General features: G+C 41.2%; 1 protein-coding gene across 6 annotated transcripts in view; it reads right to left on the bottom strand.

The window, feature by feature from the left end:
• anks1b (ankyrin repeat and sterile alpha motif domain containing 1B) overlaps positions 1-22,226 on the bottom strand; it is a 218,406-nt gene that overhangs the window by 35,519 nt on the left and 160,661 nt on the right. For all 6 annotated transcript variants that reach the window (XM_051391667.1, XM_051391664.1, XM_051391663.1 and 3 more), the window contains 6 exons: positions 20,272-20,924; positions 19,487-19,609; positions 17,422-17,491; positions 15,187-15,293; positions 6,002-6,100; positions 4,002-4,154 (listed from right to left, as the gene is read on the bottom strand). In XM_051391667.1, the coding sequence (XP_051247627.1) occupies positions 4,002-4,154; positions 6,002-6,100; positions 15,187-15,293; positions 17,422-17,491; positions 19,487-19,609; positions 20,272-20,924 (1,205 nt within the window). The remainder of the gene's footprint in view (positions 1-4,001; positions 4,155-6,001; positions 6,101-15,186; positions 15,294-17,421; positions 17,492-19,486; positions 19,610-20,271; positions 20,925-22,226) is intronic.

A 22,226-nucleotide genomic window follows, 5' to 3' on the forward strand; every position in this document is an offset into this window, starting at 1 on the left:
CACTGTTTGGGAAAATGAAGATTACATGTTATCCTAACTCTACAAAATGATGGTCAAAAGTACAAAATAAGACCCAAGTTTTAATATACTGGAATAGCCGGCTAATATTCTTCCTGTGGACTAAATTGTAACAGTTAACCTGGACCAGGTGTAACTAAGATGAGTCAAACTACTCTGATGACATAAAACCACAGCTGCAAACATCCTCTCTCTCTCTCTCTCTCTCTCTCTCTCTCTCTCTCTCTCTCTCTCTCTCTCACACACACACACACACACACACATACACACACACATATATACTGCAGGCAGAGGGAGAGCGCGCTGCACCTGCTCTGTGTCTGCAGTATGTTGTGAGTGTGGACAGGCAGGATTATAAGGTGTTTTGAAATACTCTTGTAATCCCACGGCAGCAGGACTGCACATATGTGCCCAATCAAAAAGGACACACACACACACACACACACACACACACACACACACACACACACACACACACACACACACACACTTACACTTCTATCCTTCTATTTTAAAATGCTCCAACAATGCTTAACGCTCCTCTCTTGTCTCCCTGGACACCACAGCATCTGTTGCCCATAGCGATTATCTGGTGATTACATGAAAGCAGTGGCCAAATTCTATTTAGACTCATTGTCCTCTTTCTCTCTCCATCCCCTTGTTTCTCTTACAACTATATGTCCTTCCCCACATCACTCTATTTTAATCTTCCACTACAGTATCTCTCACCACACAGACACACACAGACACACACACACACACACACACACACACACACACACACACACACACACACACACACACACACACACACACACACACACAGACCTCTCTCTTTCTTTCTCAGGTACAATAGTGACCTCTCCATTGCCCTAGAGACTACTTCAGTGACAGCGTACTGCTGCAGTGGTACGCAGTCATAAGGACAGCTTGTACAGCAGACATCCACTCTCACATACACTCACACACGATCGATTAGATCTGCTTCAAACACACTACATGACCAAAAGTATGTAGACAGCTGGACATTTCACCCATACGATAAGGTCTGCGTTTAAATTCATCCCAAAGGTGCTGGATGGAGTTGAGGTCAGACCAGTCAAGGGTAACTTTATTTTACCCATGACTTCCACTTAACACTTTCACTTAGTATAGTAGTATTAGTATAGTTTCCAAGGATGATTTCTAGACATAACTATGAAACATAGTACTATAGTGATGATAGGGGAAGTCTATAAGTATATTTTTTTATATTTATTCAGGCAATCAAGTAAATGTTCCTTAATTGTTCATTTTCTTATTGCTGTGAAAGACTTTCTATGCATGAATAGATTACTGAGTGTGCTTGGGCCTCTTCTTTTTTATTGTATTTTTCTTAATTTTGCAAATGTAGGCAACCTACAACAAATTCAATAAAACTATTTAAATATATGGTTGACAGCAAAATAGTTCAGCTTTAACTGAATATAATGCATCAAAGGTTTCCTGTAGTATTTTAAGAGCTGCTCTGGTAGTGTCTCATTATTTATCCATGTCTCTAAGTTATGTTAGCAATTAACTGTAATTAATTATTTGGAAGTGTATCAATTAAACACCACCTGCATTACAAAACCATTCCAGGAAACTGCCTATGACTTTAAAGTTAATTGAAAATATGATACATGGAGTTAAGTGACACATGAGATAAAGTATCTTTGTGTACCTGTCTTTGTGCACAGGAGCATTGTACTGTCTAAAATATGTTGCAGCAAGTTTTGTGTTACGTTTTCCCTTAATTGTCCAAACACTGAAGTACAATCACAGTACAAGTTATTGTGGCCTTGTTGTGTACTTGTGCAGCCTCTAGTGGCTCCACTCTGAGCTGCAGTGCAGCGTCACTCAATTCTTCATATAGACAGAATCCTTCTGCTATACATTATTTGTATTTACATGCACATGTCTAGGTCTAAATAGGCATACTGAAGGAGTATGTCGTGCATATGTGCTTCATATGAACATCATTTAAGGCTCTTCTGTACCCCATAACAGGAGATTGATGTATAGTTTCACTTGTGATACAAAGTGATACATTTAAAACGCATACATAAACACATAAGCATGTATTAACACTTTCTCTATCTCACATATGCATCCAGAAACACACACACACACACACACACACACACACAACTCACTCAAGTGCAGCATGTGGGCGGCATCCCCAGCACTGTGAAACATCTTGCATCCCACATGCTTATATAACTCCCTCTCCACCTCCTCCAGCTGATCACTCATCACTTTATCACTTTATCCTCCGCTGGGAAGGAAAAAACCCCTTCACTCTCTCTCTTTCTCTCTCTCTCTCATTGAAATCAGCCAGGCGGGCGCCCTCTCCAATCGAGCATGATTTCGTTACACTCTGAGCATCAAAGGAGCACATCACGCCGATGAGATCAAGCTGCAGCAAATCCCAACTCTAGTGAAGATTTTATGTTGGCAAAAATTGAATCATAAACCTGCACTACTTGTGACAACATAGGAGCTCAAATGTCAAACCTTGTTATTATCCAGCTTTACTGATATTTGCAGAAGGAGAGAATTCAATCAAGAGGGAGCAGCTGCAAACTATCTACTTGCTCTTTATTACCGCACATTTTAAACCACAAACTTCTACAGCAAGACGAAGAGCTGTTATGACAAGAAGTAAAATAGAGAAAGTGCTATAATGCAGTAAGGTTATGATGTAACAGAAAAAATGCACCTCCTTCCTGTTTGTATTCTTAGCACGCATTGCACAGTAATGAGAAGAAATGCCTGATGGGCATTCTGCACTGTATGGCCTCAGCATCCTTCCCACAGAGGGAACTTTCACATCGACATCAGCTGCGTTTTGGATAATCCAAAGGACAAAGCCTCTGTGAGAACTGATGTATGGGTCTCTAGTGTGATATATTGAGCAAGAGAAACAAATTCAGTCTGTCACCGAGGTGAGAGATGAGGACAGCACAACAAGCATTCAGCTTCACAAAGCCCCAACAAATATATCCATCAGAAGCCCTCATTTAAGCTAAAAGGGTGTTTTCCACAGCTTAAAGGTGTAGTTAATATCTGTCTATGAGGGAGCAGTTTGACCTGCCACATAAATGTCTCTAAAGTAAGAGATAAGACTGTGTGTTGACACAACAGGGATTATTGTATTAGTATCAAGATAGCCTCACATGAATGAAAAACAAAACAAAAAGTTTTTTCACACTAAAAGCAAGTCAAATATCTGACATATCACATCACATGAAAGAACCAAAACTATAAATGTTTAAGTCTATCACTCAATACTTTCCTACTTCCCTACTCTGTCTGTGGTATTCAACACCAAGACAATTCCTTCCTAATGAAGACACATTCAGAAAATCGAAGCAGCAGAGGCTGAAATATCTGGACTTTTAGTTCCTGGTATTGGCTGGTTACCTACATTTCCCATAATGCAGCTAAACGGCCTATTTCATTAGACCCTCCCTGCCTGGTATATGCCCATGTCTTTCAGACACCACCTCCTTTGGTCATAGCATTAAGTAACTGAGCAAACTCTAACTGCTGATGAAGACCGTTAGATGTGTTTGAAAGGTCTAGTAATCTTGTAAGATTATGTTGTCAAACCATCATCAATGTTATTTTCTCAGAAAGAAGAAACTGAGTATCCTGCTCTTAAAAAAAATTAATACATAACCTTTTAAAAACAGGTCACAAATGTATAGTGTCATTTTTTTTTTAAAGGCTGAATCATTTCCTCAAACAGCCAGGGATTGTAGTTAGTATTTTGTAATTGTTGAGGACTATTTCTCACGATGAATTAATACATATGGAGGTTTTATGACATAAATATACTGCATATCAAGATTTGGGTACATAGGCAATATTTTGGTCTTCTCATGGGATTTGTTGGCAATAAGATCATAATAAAAGTCCTTTAAAATGGAAAACACAGTGAAAATAACTATGTGACTTACATTGATGAGCTCAATCTCCCAGATCTTCTTGACCAGCTCCATGGAGGTGTAACCGTTGATGAGGAAGGACTTGGTGTAGTCGCCGAGCTCCAACGACTCCAGCCACTCTGCCACCGATGTGGGGTTGTTGCCATCATAACCGATGGGTCGCACCTTTGGTACAGACGGGAAGGAGAAAGAGCGTAAGAGGTGATCTTTCCACTTCTGTATTTTTAGCTTTTTATTACTTTTCTGCAGTTATTTACTAGAAGTATATTAAACATATTCTGGACTGCTGAGCATATTTCACCTCTGCACATTCTCTGCTTGGGTAGTTTCATGATGTAGGTTTTTGTTTTCCTCTATATTCTCATAAATATAGTGATATTGTGAGGAAATGTTGGATGTGTTTTTCTGCCCATATGGTACACTGCCTTTGACCTGGAGCCTGGTAGCATAGAACAGCTGGTGTCTTAAGGTACACTCTGTACAAATGCTAACTTCATTACAGCCTACGTTTCTTACATAACAAGACTGTTCAAATTCTATTTACACCATATTTGATTGCTGCAATGCACTTTTCCCCCCATCTTCTGTCTTCATTCTGCTGCAACAGCCTCATTTCTACATGAGGATCATTAAAGATTTATTCTATTATAAAAGACCTTCCATAGTTCAGCAGAGTACAGGAGGAATACAAGAGATGCTGAGCTCTAGAAGAGTAAATCTTTTAGGATAGAGCATAGCTTTATAACTACATGCTGGAATAAAATCACGTACTTCTCAAATATTTGCAGTGCAAACAACTAAACACAAGCCTAACTTTTGAGAAAGGGCAGAATAGGACGCCAACAGCAGGGAGTTATTGCCTTGAGTGAGATGCTTTGAGAGCGTCGCAGATAATTCATAATTCATTCACTTTTATTTTGACAGTCAAAACAACTTCAGAGAGTTTATGGTGCTTCAAACCAACATCTCACATCCCACATCCTCCACCCAAGCTGAGCATGTGTTTGCCTATGTGTGTGATGGCAGACAAAAGTTAAAGGTTTAATTTTTTCACAGTGTTTTGGAGGGGGTGAGAAGAGGCGACTGGAGATCAAAGTTTGCTGAGTGTCTGTATGAAACCTGCTTATTTCTGAGCTTAGAGTCCTCCTTTTCTTTCTCTCCTCTCCCTTGCAGACTCTTTTTTTACTCTCTCTCTCTCTCTCTCTCTCTCTCTCTACCCATACAGTCACACACCTTTCATCTTAATTTCTGTCTCACGCACATGCAAACATAAACTTCTCTCCCAAGTCTGTAAATATTTTCTGTATTATTTCAACAGCCATTGGTCAATTTTAAGCAACTGTTAAGTAACAAATCAGAGTTCAATCAGAGTTGGATGCTGTGATCTCCAGTAACATCTTTGTGTGCCTGAATCATTCATCCCCTTGATGCCGCAAGGAGTGTGTGGCGGTGTCTGTATCTGCAGAGACCCTGCCCTCCGCCTGTACTTCTTATTTGCCATTTGTTGACGTTTCTAGGCATCACCCTTTGGGCAGTGTGTGTGTAGCTCCCAGCCAATAAAAGCGTGCAGGGTGTGAGGGCGGGAAAGTACAGATCAGCTGCCAGATCTTAAACACACATCCAAGAGGAAGCGTTAAGCCGAGGAGGAGGGGCTAACTTTGAATGTTGCGTTTTCACGCCGCAGCCGAAAAAAATCCCACTCTTTCTGTCTTTAAGTATTTTGTAGAACATACAAAGACAAACCTTACCACCCACAGAGAGAGTTAAATCACATGGAAACACAGATGGAGCAAGAGATTTAACGAAACAGATTGGCTGCAGCTAGAGGTGAAGATCAGTTCTCATTTTTATTTTGTCAACCGAAAAAAAAAAAAAAAATATATATATAGACTTAAGAAGTTCATATATTATTCATATTTATGATAACCACAGATTAGAAAGCTCAGATTTAGTTCATGTTAATCAGAGCTTGCTGAGATGTTCTTGTTGGATGTATCAGCTGCAGTACTGACCCTGGGCAGCAGCCGGATGGCCTGCAGGAGGCGTTGTCTGTGGGCCGAGTTGAGGATCCCAATCTCCAGCAGGTCCTGGTCTTCCACCACATTGCTGCCCTGGAGAGTAACAAAACAACAGCTAACGTTAGCATTTATGGAGCAGTAGAGGGCAAGTTTGATATTCTTATTTAAGATTCTGGCTCACACGCAGCAGCCTGTGAGAGTATCATTCAGAGTTTCACCTTTAATTAATCCAATGGGAAACCTTAACAGACCTTTCCGTCATCCCCCCTCCAGAGAGTAAGAAAGAGTCTTCATGCAGACAGATAATTAGAGGAAAGGAGGAAATCAGGGAGGGATTGGAAGAGATGTGGTGTGCGTGAAGACAGCTACAGCAATGAGAAAGTCAAGTCAGCCAGAAATACCATCAGAAATATAGATTCTGACAGAAGTGAAAAGTAAAGTAAGGTAATCATCAAAATGATGGTAAAGAAATAGCAGGAGAGGGACCGTGTGACCAGCCTGGAGGCAGTCTCAGTCTCAGACCATACACACACACACACACACACACACACACACACACACACACACACACACATATACACACACAGGTGTAGAAGGTAGAAGTGAAGGATTACAACTGTCAGTCCCTCTACATGTCAAACTAATAATAATGATAAACATCCAAGAGACGAGGAGAAGAAAAAGCAGGTAGATAGCAGATATCTGATTTTTCCTCCCTCTACTTTAGTTTACTTTTGTCCTGAAGTTGGCTCTGGGGACCACTGTGCCCTCCAAAAGGACATTTTGCTTCGAGGCTGTGACATTTTAATTCTAGATAGCAGATAGCTGTCGTTTGTCTTTCACGGCGGTATCTTGAAGAACGTTTGCCAGAGAAATCTCCGTTCAGGTTGCTTTACTTTTGAGAATCCAGATATTCTAGCCAAAGCTACTAGATCAGCACACACTTAATTACTAGACATTTACATTTTTAACTGGAGGGCTTTGAACTGTCCCAGTCTACAAACAGACCGAGACTTGACAAGCAACTTAAATATCAAACATAGAAGAAAGGTGGAGGGTTATTCAGGAAATGTTGGAGCAGTGCTGGAGTTAACATTATAGTAACCAGAAGCCCTTGAGCAATCCATCTGAGCTAGTCCTGAAGACTGCGGTTGTTTACTGAGCATCTCCCAGAAATGAATGTGTGGATCTCCACCTAAAAGGACCAGTGTGTAGGATTTAGGCCTCTCCCCGTCCAAGCTCAAAGGAGAAACTACGATGGCCCCAAAAAACGCAAATGGCCCCAACTAGAACCAGTGTTGGTTTGCTACTATAGAAACATGGCAGCTTTCATGTAACACACTGGACTTTTAAATATAAGGACAATGCTGGAAAACCTCACACAAAATGTAACTCAAGGACAATTTGTAAAGTTGTATGGAGTCATACAGTAGGAAGAAATACGGATTTAGTAATATGTGCACATGGTGCTTAACTTGGAATAGGTTTAGCACATTAGTGCACCAGTTTTAGACTATTTCACTGATTGACAACTGGTGGCAGAAACATGGAAACGAAATGTAGCAACTTGGCTAGCAATATTCATATAAACATCTAGGTTTAAAAATACTGTAAAAGATTTGCTTTGCAAGTGCTGACAGATGAGGGAGTAAATGCATCTTGCAAGAACAAACAAAGAGTTTTGGTAAGAAACACTGAATTAATATTCAAATCAGATCAAACAGGACATTAAGACATAGCTGATTGACCCTCGTACTGTATGTGCAACATACTGTACGCTTGGAATATCTGGTACAGTCATCTCAGTGCTTTTCTGACACCTATTATTAATGAGTGCATTCACTATTGGGTAGAAGCATATAAAATAACTAATTATAGTATCTAAAACGATCTAACCCACCCACACCTTTTATTCTGAAGGTCAAAGGTGCATACTGAAAATTACTGTTTTTGTTAATGCATCTTTACTCTGCTATTCCAAATGATTTCTTCTCCTCAGTTTATTAATCCATGCGCAAAGACTGTTAAACCAAACACACGGTATATTAATCCATGCTCTCATTTTATTAATCCATGTACTTGTTTATTTTCACATCATGTTTTCATACCCTCTGTGCCCAGGCAGATTGTCTAAAACTTTACCTTGAGGAATGGAAGTTTAAAATGTCAACAGACTTTGGAGAATAAAAAGCCTCTTAAAAAGTGAGTGATGTTGCTGCAAGCTTATTAGTTTAACTTTGTCTCCAGGGCTCCACTAGTCTGTCACTGTGCTGCTGCAGCCGTTGATTGGACTCATCCTGTGGCTAAACTTATTCCTTCCACATTCTCCTCACCAACCTGTACACCCGGGCCCTCTGTGAAACGAGTGCAGTTCATAGATCAGCTCCCAGGCTGATTAATAGAACACAGTCCAAAGCCGAAGTAAGTTAGAGTTACCGTGCTCCAACTTCGCAGGAGAATAATGACTCACAGAGTCAGCGCAGAGTTGAGTGTGGGGGGATTCAAAGGCATAACTAATTGCTCCCTGTTGGAATCCTGATAGGAAGAGATTGAGTTCCTTAATGTTTGTTCTTTCTCTAATCCTGTCCTCTTTCCCATTCTGTCTTGACATTATGCTTGTCCCATATCTGCCACTTCAAAGTGCATATGATGGATCAGGGGATAAATATCACATCGATCAATGTAACTTGAGTTAGGATAAATGAGAGAGAAGCCATGTAATGTCTGTACATTTTCTAGACTCAGCTTTTCCTCTTAATGCCCACATTGTTCTGTATTGTAAAAGTAAAGACAGCTATTCTATCTTGCAAATGTATGTTGAATTCACTTGGTATGCAACATTGGTATAAACACTAAAAATCTATTTTGCTGGTTGCGGAAGGCGTTCAGCATCCACAGTGTTGATAAAATGGCCTGTGGTATGCTTGTGATACTTTGACCACATCGCTTAAAAACGGCGCCACAGTGGGTCACAGACACTCTGAACGTAGGAATTAAAATTCATGCACAGCAGCTGGCGGTTGAGGCAAGAGTAGATATGGGGCAAAAAATTGATATTCAGTGATGGTAGTGAAGGCCATTATTGGCACCAAAAGGCTTAGATGAGTAGTACAAATCATGCTCGGCCTACTGTATCTCTTGCTCTTCCTCTGTTCTGTTCCTTTCATGCCTCTGTTCATCCGTCGCCTTTTCTCCCTCGTCTCTCTGTTCTGCTATCAAAGAAGTAGTCCTTTTTTCTCATAGTTTTGTTGCCTCTCTCTTACTTATTCGTCTTTTCTCTGTCCTCGTTTGCACTTTTAGTCTGTAATTCCAATTCATTTTGGTTTCTTTACAAACTTGTTGGTGTTACATTTATCTTTTTTTTTGCATAAGTGAAGAAGCAGTGACTTAAATTTCACCAACATGGTGGCAGTTTGATATTCATAAGAATGTTTCTTTCAGAATAATAAAGTCCTTTATGAGGAGGATTAGAGGTGCCACCTTTGAACGAAATGTGGATAATGACAAAATTTCATTTCAAGTATTGTTGTTTCCTCCCTCTGAGGAGCAGTTGGGTCGAATTCATTTCTCTAGCCTCACGGCTGCTGTTATCAGCTGCTGTTTCTTTAGTATGCGCTGCACAATATCATGCTTTATCTCTTCGTTTCTGCTATCTATCTAGTACTGCCACCCATTTGTTTTTGTAATTCCATGTACAAACCCAACCCCGCTGTAGCTCTGTCTTCTATCTTTCTTTCAATTTATTGTGCTGCTTGAAGCCAAATAAAAAAAGTGTCATGATAAAAGGGCTTTTACATGAAATTCTTTCACCGTTCACAACAGTGTTTGTGTGTCTCAGTGCTTCAAGAATCCACAAAGCATCTGTTTCTGTGACGCTTACGAGATGTTATCTCTCAAGTGAGCTATAACAAATCGTGCTTAATCTTTTGACTCTCAGCCTCCGTCCGTTTCTTCTTTTAACTTCCATATTCTGGTCACATTTCTAAGTGTCTACACGTCAAGGGTCCAGTGTGCAACATTTAGGAGGCTCTATTGGCAGAAGTGGGGAATGTAATATTCATAGGTATGTTTTCATTACTGTAGAATTGCCTGAAAGTTTTTTGTTCCTATAAAATGAGCCCTTTTTATCTACAGGTGGAGCGGTCCTCTTTCACGGAGGCTGCCATGTTGAACCTACATGTTTCTACAGTAGCCCAGAACAGCCAAACCAAACACTGCATTTGTATTTCACCGCTAGATGCCACTGAATCCTACACACTAGTCCTTTAATAGGGACAGTGTGACTGCAGTCAGAGTACTAAGCAAAGTGAATTTGGCTCTTTGATACAGACGAGTGCCATAAAGATTCCTAAGATCCTCCGTTAAATGGTTTTGAAAATGCAAGAACTTGAGACACTGCTTTCAATCATTTTTATGATTAGATGCATTTGTACGTTGTTGCAATAAAAACAGCTTAATATTTCAACTGTAACCACATCATGTCAAAGTGACTTTTTAATCATTTAAAGCTGGTATAATAAAATATTCCTATATAGACAATGGATGATATTACAAAATGATGAAATGCGTGATGGACCTTCACTGTTTTGGTTCAGTCTCACTGCTCTAATAAGCACTGTTTCCAGACTGGGTGTACAGGCAGCTGTTTTCAGTGAAAAAGCTCCAATAAAGCCATTGTGTGCTACCTGACCAGCAAAAAAAACAAAAAAAAAACAGATGGTGAACAAAGTGGTGCATTTAGCAGCTGAAAGAGTTGGTGTAGACCAAAATAGAGCTAATACAGAAATAGAATTTCTTTCTTTAAAGCAGAAATAATCAATGTTTTTACACAGGGATTTATCTCCAGACTGAAGTTCCTCAAAAGTCCTTTAGCTCTTTAAGCTCAATGTTGTGGTTTTACAGCCTGCAACTTTACTGTTGTTCCAGTCTCATTGCTTTAATAAGTATAGTTTCCACAAGTAGCTGTTTTCAGCATAAAGCTCTCCTCAACCCACTGTACACTATCTGCCCAGCACCAAAGTTAATGACTTGCTGGTGTACATAGTGGAGTATTTTTTAACCCTCAGACATTGGTAGAAACCAAACAGAGAAGGAGAGTGATCATTAGGACTTTATATTATATATATACTTTATATTTATTTATAGGGTGGCCAGAAACACAAATTTAGGTTAATGCTAATACACTAGAGGTGCTGTGTCTGCAGCAAACAAGTTCAACATATTAACTGTTTCAGGTGACACTGTTGTGTTTACAGCTTGTTGCACTACCCCCAGGTGGCCAAAAAAATCAATAAGGGTAGGTTAATTGTTTTGGGGGTTTTTTTTATTGAAAAGAAGAAAAAGCCTGTGTCTAATTAGCTTTCCCTGTTAGCTGTTCAGCAAGCCAAAGTGCAAGACAAGGTGTGTGGCTTTGTTTGTATCAGAACAGAGAGTAGCAAGAAGGCTAATGTGGGTAGTGGCTCGAAGTCAATGGCTCTTTTTAGCGCTGTGTTGCAGCTTCTGCATGTAATATATGTTCCTTTTTCAGCTCCACTTTCTGTCTACTACTCCCCCCCTCCCTCTCTCACACACACATACAGTAGGAATGTGCATGTACAGTCATTTAACATGGGCGTGATTAGTTTCCATCCAGTGCCCTTCATATCAAACCTTGTCTCCATAACAACCACTCCGCCCCTTTGCTATTTGTCCATCAGTCTAGGAGCACTTGTCCTCTACTAGCTGGCTAAGGTGACCAGACACGCCCACTCTAATGACCCCCATTAGTGGTAAATGGTAATGGGAGATTGGACTAGTCCATGTTTATGTGTACATGTGAATGTATGCATACATTCCTGCACAGCACATGCAGCCTTTGTGCTGTCATACACTGATTCAGATCAGACTCGAGGTCAAATTAATTTGCAAACCAATCAATTCTACAGATGAACTTGAACTGGCCCTGAAATGGAAAAAAAAAATTAACTTATTTTCTAATGCGCTGACTTGTTTCAGTCTGAATCTGCCATTTAACCTGATTTCCCATACTGAGTGGTGCTGAAATGAATTCGACCCAAACCTCTCCTTGAAGAATCCACAGCCAACAATAATAAGGAGCGCTGCAAATACCAATGTAATCCCTGTAGTCCGTGCCTCAACTGCATTAATATCAATTTGTGGCAGCCACTGAGTTTTCCCAAGGTCGGAAAACATTAACAGTCTTCCTGTTTAGTCCTGAACAATAAAAAAAGAGGTTAAAAACTCCACTCGGCAAGTGGGACGCAACAAAAACTTTAAACAGAGAAAGACCCGGAGAGAGGCCCAGTCACAGAAGGGACTTTGAAGTCATCTTAGCTGTTTCATCTTAGCTCTTTTCAATATTAATTGTATCCAAAGGCATTTCAGAGGAGACAACTGAGCTATTGAGAAACACTTTGAGACAAGAGGGGCGAGGCCAGGAGAATAGAGAAGTCTCTCAGAAGCACTGCCAAAAACTGTTAGCGACTATAAACTAGGTGCAAATGAGCGTAAAATACGATACGTTGGTACGCTGACATGATGGCATATATGTGTGGGAGTGTAAATGAATGGAGGGTGCACCTGGGGACATTATTAATAGAGAAAAGACATTCTGAGCTAAAAGAAAATACTGCTTATGTGAACAGTATGTGTGACATTAATGATTGCCTGGACAGTCAGACAACTGCAGCAATGATTCGTACCTCGACACATTCACCTGCTTACAACTGTAGGAAAACAGATTCAATATAAATACACAGCAAGTGACAAAAAAAAGTTATTTTTGAAGACTTCAATATGAGACAGCAAACATTTGGAAGACGTGATCTCTGCTAATAGAAAACAAGTTTGACTTAAATCAGATCTGAAGTTTTAATGGATGGCAGTTGTGACGAAGGAGAGGTTGTATTTATTTGGTTAGGCTGTGAATTCCTTTACTGATAGATGACAATAAAAGTTATTTCTGAGAGTGAAAAACTAAGAAGAAAGAAATGCTGTAAACTGTTTCAAGTAACTTTTCAATTTAGTGTAAAACTACATTGTGTAATTTCAAAGGGCCACACTCTACGGAGTGTTTTAGCTCTTTCAGCTCATTGTTTTTGTTCAATTATGGCTGCTTTCAGTTTTAATTTAGTTTCATTTTTGGTAAAAGAGACACCCAAACAAATTTGGAAAAAAGTCAAAAGGTTAATGATGCAAATATTGCAACGTTATACTCCCTTAAGGAATAAATGTATATTTTTATGTAAAAAAAACCCTTGCCTAGCACAGATTATGGGTAAATAAAATAAACTGTTTACAACAGCATGGAATGCAAACCATAAAGAATATGTAGAAAAGGATAACTAACATTTATGCTGGAGGCATTACTGTTCAAGGATTTAGAAGGAGAAAGTAATACATAGTAATAGATATTTTTCTTTTTTATGTTGCTATGTATTTCTCCTCTCGCTTATTTTATGCTATCAATAAATAGCTGTTTCACTCCATGTGCTGGATTATATCACCACTTTTGTAATGCAATCATTTTATGTATTATTTACTTTATGGATTTGCTCTGGCAACATGTTTTTCAATCAGCTTGAACTGGCATAAGGAAATAAAGGAGGAGTAAGGAAGGAGCACAGTAAAAGAAAGAAGAGAGGGTGAAAGGAGGAGAGTACTGTTGAGCTTCGCATGTTGATGTGTTAGTAGGAAGAAATAATCAACCACTGCAGAGTCGGAGATGTTTAAATGTAGATGAGCCAACACGAGGTCCTTAAACGCAGAATTAACAGCAATTTTCTACCTGCCCCCAAAATTCATCTGTATATAATACTTAAAAAGGGAAAGAAAATACCCTTTAAGGATGTAAGGAAGTGTGGCCAAAAACATATAGATATACACTGACCAGTGACCACGTGTGGGAGAAACACACAAAAAAAGAAACAGAGATTCTCTGATTTCCTCCTGTTGCCAGGGTAACCAAATGAACAGATGCAGGTCACACTGAGTGGAGGACCAGAACACACACACATAAAAACATATACATATGTCTTCATATATTTTTAGTTGACTTCACGGCAGGAAAGAATATTTAACTGCTGCAAATGATGAAACCTATAGGTATGGTTGCTCAAAAATAAAGCAGCTAACAGCCTCAATGGGAGAAATGTCAAATATACCAAACACATTCTCCTCTACAGGTTGGTAAACTACTCTAATACTATTAGTAGTTTGCTTTTAATACATAAACCTCAAAACATTGTTTTAGTCCTGGAAAGTTGCAATTTTTGAGATATGTCCCCCCCACCCTCCCCCCCGCCAACAGCGATTATCTGCAACTCCAGTTAAACTCATCCAGTCAGCATCCCTCTGCTAAGTCTCCGATCATTCTGCCCCTGCTGCAGTTTCTCTCAATTTGGCATCGTCGCTTCTCTTCGCTTTCCCCTCTTCCGTCGTTCACTTACCCTCTCTGTCTCCCTGTGGCTATAAGTCCTACTAACCCACGCATGTACACACACCCACAACATCAAAAGAGAGTTTCTGAATGCGAAATGACCCAGTGAGTTTCTCTTCCTACGTCACTGTAGATGAAGGAACCATCAGATAAAACAGAGGATCAGGTTGCATTCTGATCCACAGGCTACAGGTGGTTGTATTTCTATGTGCGATCATGTGGTAGTGTATGTAAAAGCCATGAAACAAGCATGGTTTAAGCGTGCATTTTTAGTGTAAAAAAAAATAGCATTAGCATGTATGTGTGCAGCTTGATGCTGGAGATAGAGTGGCGTAGGATTTCTGCGCGTAGGAGGAACCTCACATGGCATCAGTGGGGAGAGGCAGCAATGATTGCAAAGGAAGAAGGAAGAAAAAAGAGGATACAAAGAGGAGGAAATTGAATAAATTAAAGAGATCAGAGTGAAGGAGACACAACTAGTCATGTTAATCACTGCAAAGAAAATGATGAGAAATGATGAGCTACACCTAGGAGAGAGAGCTCAGAGGGAGATGGGACAACAGAGAGATTATATTTAAAGCACAGAAAAAGAGAAAACACAGCCAAAGCAAAGACAAAAAAAGAACAAGAAAGGAAAGACCAATGTATAAACAGATCCCATCCTAAACTCCCAGCATCAAGATCTCTCCAGCTTCCTTTTCTTTTTCTCCAAAACATACAAACACACACTGAAAACACTCACCATAAACTGGACGTTGTCAAATCCATTGGCCAGCAGGTGGTTCTCGTACTGGACCAGGCCGATGGAGTCGAGCCACTGGCCCACGGACTGCAGCGGGCAGCGGGGACCTATGAGGGGGTGGAGGGGCAAACGCTTCAGTAGGGAGTAGCCGTCCACGCGGTAGCAGCGGCAGTCCGGCTGAGACAGCTGGCACTGCCACATCATGTTATGGCGGGCAAAGTGGCTGTCGAACGAGCCCGCCATGCTTTTGAGGAGTCTTTTGGCAAGGCAGCAGCAGGAGGAGGAGAATAAAGGGGAGGAAGGTAGAGGGGGGGAGGGAAAGGTGAAGAAAGAAGGAGGAGGAAAAGGAGGAAGAGGAGGCTAGGCTAGAGGCATGGTGAGGATGGAGGGGGTCAGCATGCAAGGGTGCAAGTGGGTAAAGAGTAGGTTAAGGCGTCCAAATGATGCTGTCTCTGAATCCAGCCAGAGGGAGGATGAGAGGGGGGTAAAAGCTGAAGTTGTATCCAGAGAAGAGCTTCGGTCCTGGGGTTAAATCCTGCCAGTGATGGGTGTTGGAAAAGACTGGAGGTATAGATCCGCAAGCAAAAGCGACTGGCTCTGTGTTTGTCGCGCAAAGCACAGCAGCCGCTTTCTTTTTCAGCTGTTGCGCTCGCTTGGCTGCTCCCTTGAGCGTGTGTGTGTGTGTGTGTGTGTGTGTGTGTGTGTGTGTTTGTGTGTGTGTGTGTGTGCGCACGCAAGTGTGTGTGTGTGTGACAAAGAGAGAGAGAGAGAGCGAGAGCTGCCTGCGCTGTAGATTTCTCTTTATCAAGTACTCCCACTCTCATCTGTATGCTTCTGCAGCCTCCTCTCTCTCTCTCTCTCTCTCTCTCCCTCTCTCTCTTTTCTCTGAGCGCTGCTTTTCTCCTTCATTCCCTCACTCTCTCTCAACCTCGCTCACTTTGCTCTGTCTACCTCCTGTGTCTATCTTCTCTCAGGGTGTCGATCGTCACCCTGCTCGCTCTTCACATATCTGGCTCGCTCTGCTGATAATAGCCATCACAACAGCTCCAGCTTCTTTGTCTGCAAAAAGCTGAGCTCCCTCCCTCCCTCCCACTCACAAACCACGTTGGGTGTATGTATGCAGGCGCATCTACAGTATATGTACGTGTTTGTCTGTGTTTGTGTGTGTGTGTGTGTGTGTGTGTGTGGTGTGTGCTGTGGTGTTGCTATGTGTGTGTTTGGTGGTGGTGGTGGGGGGCTGCTTTGGCACAAACAGGATTTCTCCCAGTGGTAACCATGGTTAGGAGAGGCTTTGCATTCATAGATGAAAAGAGAGGAGGAAGAGGGGAGGGGATCAGGAGGTGGAGGATGGGGGAGTTAACACAGGGAGAGGGGGATGAACGCAGTAAATAGAGATGAGTAGCGGAGGATTCAAGGTACGCAGGTGAAAAAAAACTGGCACCAACCGGGATTTGATGGAGACAACAAAGTCAAAAAGCAGAATCACTCACACACATACAAATCAAAGGATCATTGTGGTTTATTGCAATTATTATTATTAATTATTTTGTAGTTTTGGCCATCATTCAAATTGGTTTTAATGCATCTTTCCTATCGGTTGTATTGAATTAAGCTTTTAGTGCATGTTGAGCAGGGAGACAACTGTCACCTTTAATTTCTCTGGAGCTCCACTTATCAGTTCTCAATCAATTAACTCAACGTGATCTGTTTGTGGCCTTCTCCTCGATCAGCGAGCATTAGGGATGTTTAACTACATAACCTGTTCTCTCTCTAATGTCACTTTAGCTCTCCACATCCCAAAGCCACCCGTGTCAACTGTCTGTAGCTCCAGCATTTCCTAAACTTTTTGGCTTGTGACCCCTTCAAAATAACCACAGCTCTAAGTAAATGTTATTATTAGTTCGAAAGGAAAGTCAAAATAATTAGAAAGGAAGAAGAGTGGAGTATCGTATAACATACCACACATTTCAGAGTTACCTTCAAATAAAGTGGTTTAGATTATCTGGCTGTTACAGAAAAGTCTGACAAGGCAAGAAACTGTAACAATGTCGCAGTGTTTCCAGATCTCAGCAATTACTGTGGTGAGTACAGTGTTATCATAACCAACAGTAAAGATGTCCGAAACTACTAAAATAAGACCCAAACTGAAATAAACCAGAATTATCTTTAAATCCTTTAAATCAGATTAACTCACACACTCACACTCAACCGTATATATACTTGTGTGTATTTTACCTGAGGTGTCCTCCTTGATGTCCAATCCACTGCCTATTCCTGCCCCAATGGAGCTCATAATCTTGTCGATCTGAACAAATAGGAGAGAGAGACAGACAGAACCAGAGTTACAGAGATGTACAGAATGTGCATGGGAAAGTCATTTCCCAGTAATAAGGCTAACCCCTATTTCTGGATTCAAGTGTCACATAACATGATCATTACGCCAGCCAGCGCACTGAATGTCAGTCATTCCCTCTGTGAATTGAAAAAAGCTTGGAGGAGCAGAAGGGGAAAAAGATGTGTTACAGCAGAGATGAAGGAAGAGGAAGACTGAATTGGAGGGAGCCACGGTAGCTTCATTAGTGTCTGGCAGCTCGCTGTCAAATGGTCATCCCTGACCCTGGACCTGCTGCTAACCACTGAGCTATGCAACCTCCACATCCATCCACCTGTCAGGACTGCTGGCTCACCACGGGTCAGAGAGAACTGGCCTTGCTGCAACTGGTCTAACCAGTGTTTAAAGGGCCCGGTCTGACAAAAACAAACAGTGTTTACAAGCTGGTGAACCATGGAGGTGGCCTTATTTCAGTAGCTGGATAAACAGGCAGCTATTTCTGCATATGTCACTGCACACAAAGCACCAGTTCATGTGTACCTAGTATATGGATACAGTAACAGCGTACTGAACCAATGTCTTGATGATCAGATTGCCATTTTTTCTTATCCATTATATTTAAACTGGAATGTGCCCAGATCTCAATAATTGTCTAGGTGACTAAAATGTTTCCGACAGCGGAGAAGAACAAAACTGCAAATATAAAACCCAAGATGTTGTTACAGAATTGTCCTTGAAGGGATTCATCATCTCTGTAGTTTTCTGTATTAAATCTGTATTATTTACATCTGTGGTGATGGGCAGAAATACCAACATTTTGCTACAGGCTCCAACACATTTTCAAGGTAAAGCCAGATTAAAACACAAATTTGTAACATAGAGAAACCACCTTAATTATGCCTGTAGTACTAATGAGTATGGATATCTCCAGATCATTGACTGTTGTGCGGCATCCCTCGTGACTCACTTCTTGCTAATAATGCAACTCTTTCCAGAGCATGTGCTGCAAATAAAGCAACTTCTTTTATTTTTTTCCTCTGAAATCCCCATATATCACTCCACAGTTTCCCCTGAAGCCATCTTATCTCATCCTCCCGTAGCACGCAATTAAACAGGAAAGGTCACCTTAATTGCTGAGAATTATGGGAAATTCCATATGGTAATTCATCACCATCAGCAAGTTATGAGGTGTGTTGAGGAACTAATGAACATGCACATGCAAATGTGGACAGGCATGCACAAATGTACTTTCACTCACACACATTAGCATTATTTTAAAAATAGACTGACTAATTAAGCCATGTTCATAACTAAAATAAAATGGTACACGATTCTTCATTTTCAACACGCATAAGAATCAGTTTGTAGAAGTGTGTGCCGTCCGTGGTGTGAATGATGACCAGTGAGCAGAAGCTAATGTGTCTGTGACCCAAACAGTTTATAAAGGGGCGAAATCAAACAGTGGTGTCCAGTCAATGGATCACATCTGTGTCAGAGGACCCTCTAATCACGAAGAAGCCCCAGGCACAAACACACAAAGACCAAAACACACAGCACCCTCGACCTCCGCTCTCCCCCCTCTATAACAGAAACTGCTTTCTGTCTTATATCTGTTCTTCCCTGCAGCTCCAGTGCCGGGTACAGACGAAATCAATGTGGGAGCATGTTAAATTAGCACTGGGGATCCTTCTGCACAGTAGTAGCCGAGTGGATTTCAAAGGGAGGATAAACTGAAGCAGCTCGCTGCTGTGGGTGCAGTCGTTTCAATTGCCCCCTGCGGAGATAGTTCACTTGTAGAAGCTGGTTTAAATATATTTTACAATGGAAATACATGTAGTGTCACAGTAAAGAGACTCAATAATCTGAGTGGTGAAAACATGACACATTTATTTCTATCTTCTGTGAAATCCACCACGTTCTTACTTTAATATCCTACACATCTGTGAATACAGTGTTCATAAAACTTACCTCTTCCCACTCAGCAGTGAAGGAGGGTGTTCTCTCCAGCCTCCCGCCTGGGCTAGCACCCTCTCCTGGGTTGGGACTTCCAGGTCCTTGGCCACGAGATCCAGACCCCCAGCCGTGCTCCTCCTGGACCAAACAAAAAAACGGTTTGTTTTCAAGCATAATCAAACGACAGACAATGGTTGCCAAATACTTTAACGGTAAAAATATGGAACTGAGCATTAAAAACTGTTTAGAGAGTCCTTTCACTGCTCATCAAAGTTTCATAATGAAGCATTTTTCATCAAACAGACTATGTATTTAGCTTATGATTTATTTTCAATGAATTAAAGAAGCTTCATAAAATGTGCTGCACAGCAGGGAGCACTGTGGCCCAGTTTGGTGAGTTATCTAATTGGTTGGACTGGTTTCTCTGCTCTTTCTGAAGTCACTCTGCATGATACAGCAAGATGCAAACTACCTCCATGACTGCATAATTTATAAAACTGAATATTTACAATAAATGCATTGGCTTTCATGGCTAACTGAGATCTTGGTGCTGACCTGAACTTATATAAAAAGAGAAACTTTTTATAAAAGAGATTTTCATGTCATCCTTGGCCTCTTACATAAATGTCTCAGAAGAACGAGACAGTATCAGAGAAAAAAGACTTGTCTTCATAATGAAACTCTTGAGCTCCATTTATAAATCATCCTCTCGTTAATGCTTTGATTGCACGTCGAGTCATTTTAGATGAGAGTAACAAAAGAAGATTGAAATCAAATCTAAGTCTAGACATGTCAGTTACCTGTATGGGAGACACAGCTACCAGGTTGGAATCAGACTTGGACAGAGACTTGGACAGCTGCAGGTCCAACACACTGCGGGGCATGGACCTCATCCTCCCCAGGGTGCAAGCCCGCTCTTCGTAGCCAGCACCTGATGCACTGCCCTTGGAAACACCTCCTGTGTGGATCCCCCGTAACTCTGGAACTTCCCCGTTATGACCAGAGTAGAAGGAGGGTGGGCGGTCCAGTGTAGACCAGCCACGAGGTTGATCAACCTGCTCGCAATTCCTGGGTCGGGCCTGGTCCTGGTTGACCCTAGTATGGAAGATAGTCCGGTACACCACTTGTGGCTTCTGGGGGTCGTTGGCGGTTGACTGAGGAGACGACTCGCTTCCTGTCCTGGGGAAGACTTGAGTGGGTCCTCCTCCAATCACGATGCTGAACTCAGGGGTCTGCAACAGGCTGCTCTGGACTTCTGTAGGGGCATATGTGCGAGGTTTGGGGTTGTAAAGATGGTAAGGTGTATCAGGGGTTTCACAAGCCGGGGAAGAACCATGAAGGAGGCCCGCAAACTCCTCTGGGATGTGGCTCTTCCTACGCTCCTCCAATAGAGTATTGGATGTGGAAGAGGAAGAGCAGGGAGGAGGAGGAGCAGGTGGGTCTCGCCCGTCGTCTGCAAAGAGAAAAAACACACAAAAACACTGACTGATTAGGATTAAATCATACAGATTTGCATAAAATGGTCCTGTCACAATAGTGATACACACTAATGAATTTACTCTACAAGGAAAACAAGACAGAGATCACACATTTACATTCACTGCACAAACAAAGCACACAATAATATTTAAAACTGTAGAGCAAAATACTTAGTACACAACAGAACAGAGAGAGAGAGAGGGAGGAAAGCAATAGAGCTAAAAAAAAACAAATGCTGCAAAACAACCAAAGCTGCAAATAGGAAGATAAGAACAACGCAATACATCTCCTGCTTCCCTGTTGAAAAGCTGTTTGTTTCTCCAAGGAAAACTAAAAGAACTCCTGACTTGGATTTTACACCTCTGCTCCTTCACTGGGTGAAAAAGTGTGCGTTTGGGTGTCTGAACTTGTGCGTGTATGCATGAACTCATCGAGGCAGACGTTCTTACACCATTGACTGAGTTTTTTTTTTTTTTTGAGGGAATGCTTTCATGGCCCACTCACTGTCTGTGTGCAGTGGGGTGAAAGTAAAGCCACTGAAAGCTTCTTTTGATTCTTCTGTATATTGGTGTGTAATAAATGCCCGTCTGTGTGTGCGTCTGCCTGTCAGTTTGTGAATGCTTATGTTCACATCTGCTAACAAGTAACACCTGAGGGCACAATAATTGTCTTGCATGTTAAAACGATGTAGTCCTCATGATATGAGATGCAAAATGAGGTGAGGTGGGTTATTTATTCTCATTCTACCATGAGTATTTATTACAGTTCGCCAGAGAAGTGACACTCTCAAATCATAATGATTAATCGTCAACTCAATATAAAGACTGTTATAAAACAAGTAACATTATGTTCCAGTGAGATTCACGTTGTAGCTTAGCTCCTCCGGGAACAGCTGTGCTCTTATTTATAGTTGCACAAATAAAATCTCTTACACAGTGTGACTAAAATGAAATGCCAAATTTATGGAGTTGGAATGATTAGTAGAGGTGTAAAGATAGAAAAGCAGGTAGGCAGGTGGAGGGAATCGTGCAGAATAAATCTCAGACTGGTAGGGATGAAAGACTGATGGAAAGAAAGTCATGAAAGATTTCTTGTGCTTCTTGTGTGTATTGGAGACTATATACATTAAAGGATCATACCAGTGTGTTTGCAGGTCATCCATGAAGCTGCTCTAATCATTATTTTTATATTACTAATAGATTAAATTAGTATTTATAATACCAAAGGGATTGCTTGTAGTGACAGAAAGTGAATCATCTGGTGCTGCGGTTCCACT

This window comes from Dicentrarchus labrax, unplaced genomic scaffold, assembly GCF_905237075.1.
Source record: "Dicentrarchus labrax unplaced genomic scaffold, dlabrax2021, whole genome shotgun sequence".
NCBI classification, from domain to species: domain Eukaryota; kingdom Metazoa; phylum Chordata; class Actinopteri; family Moronidae; genus Dicentrarchus; species Dicentrarchus labrax.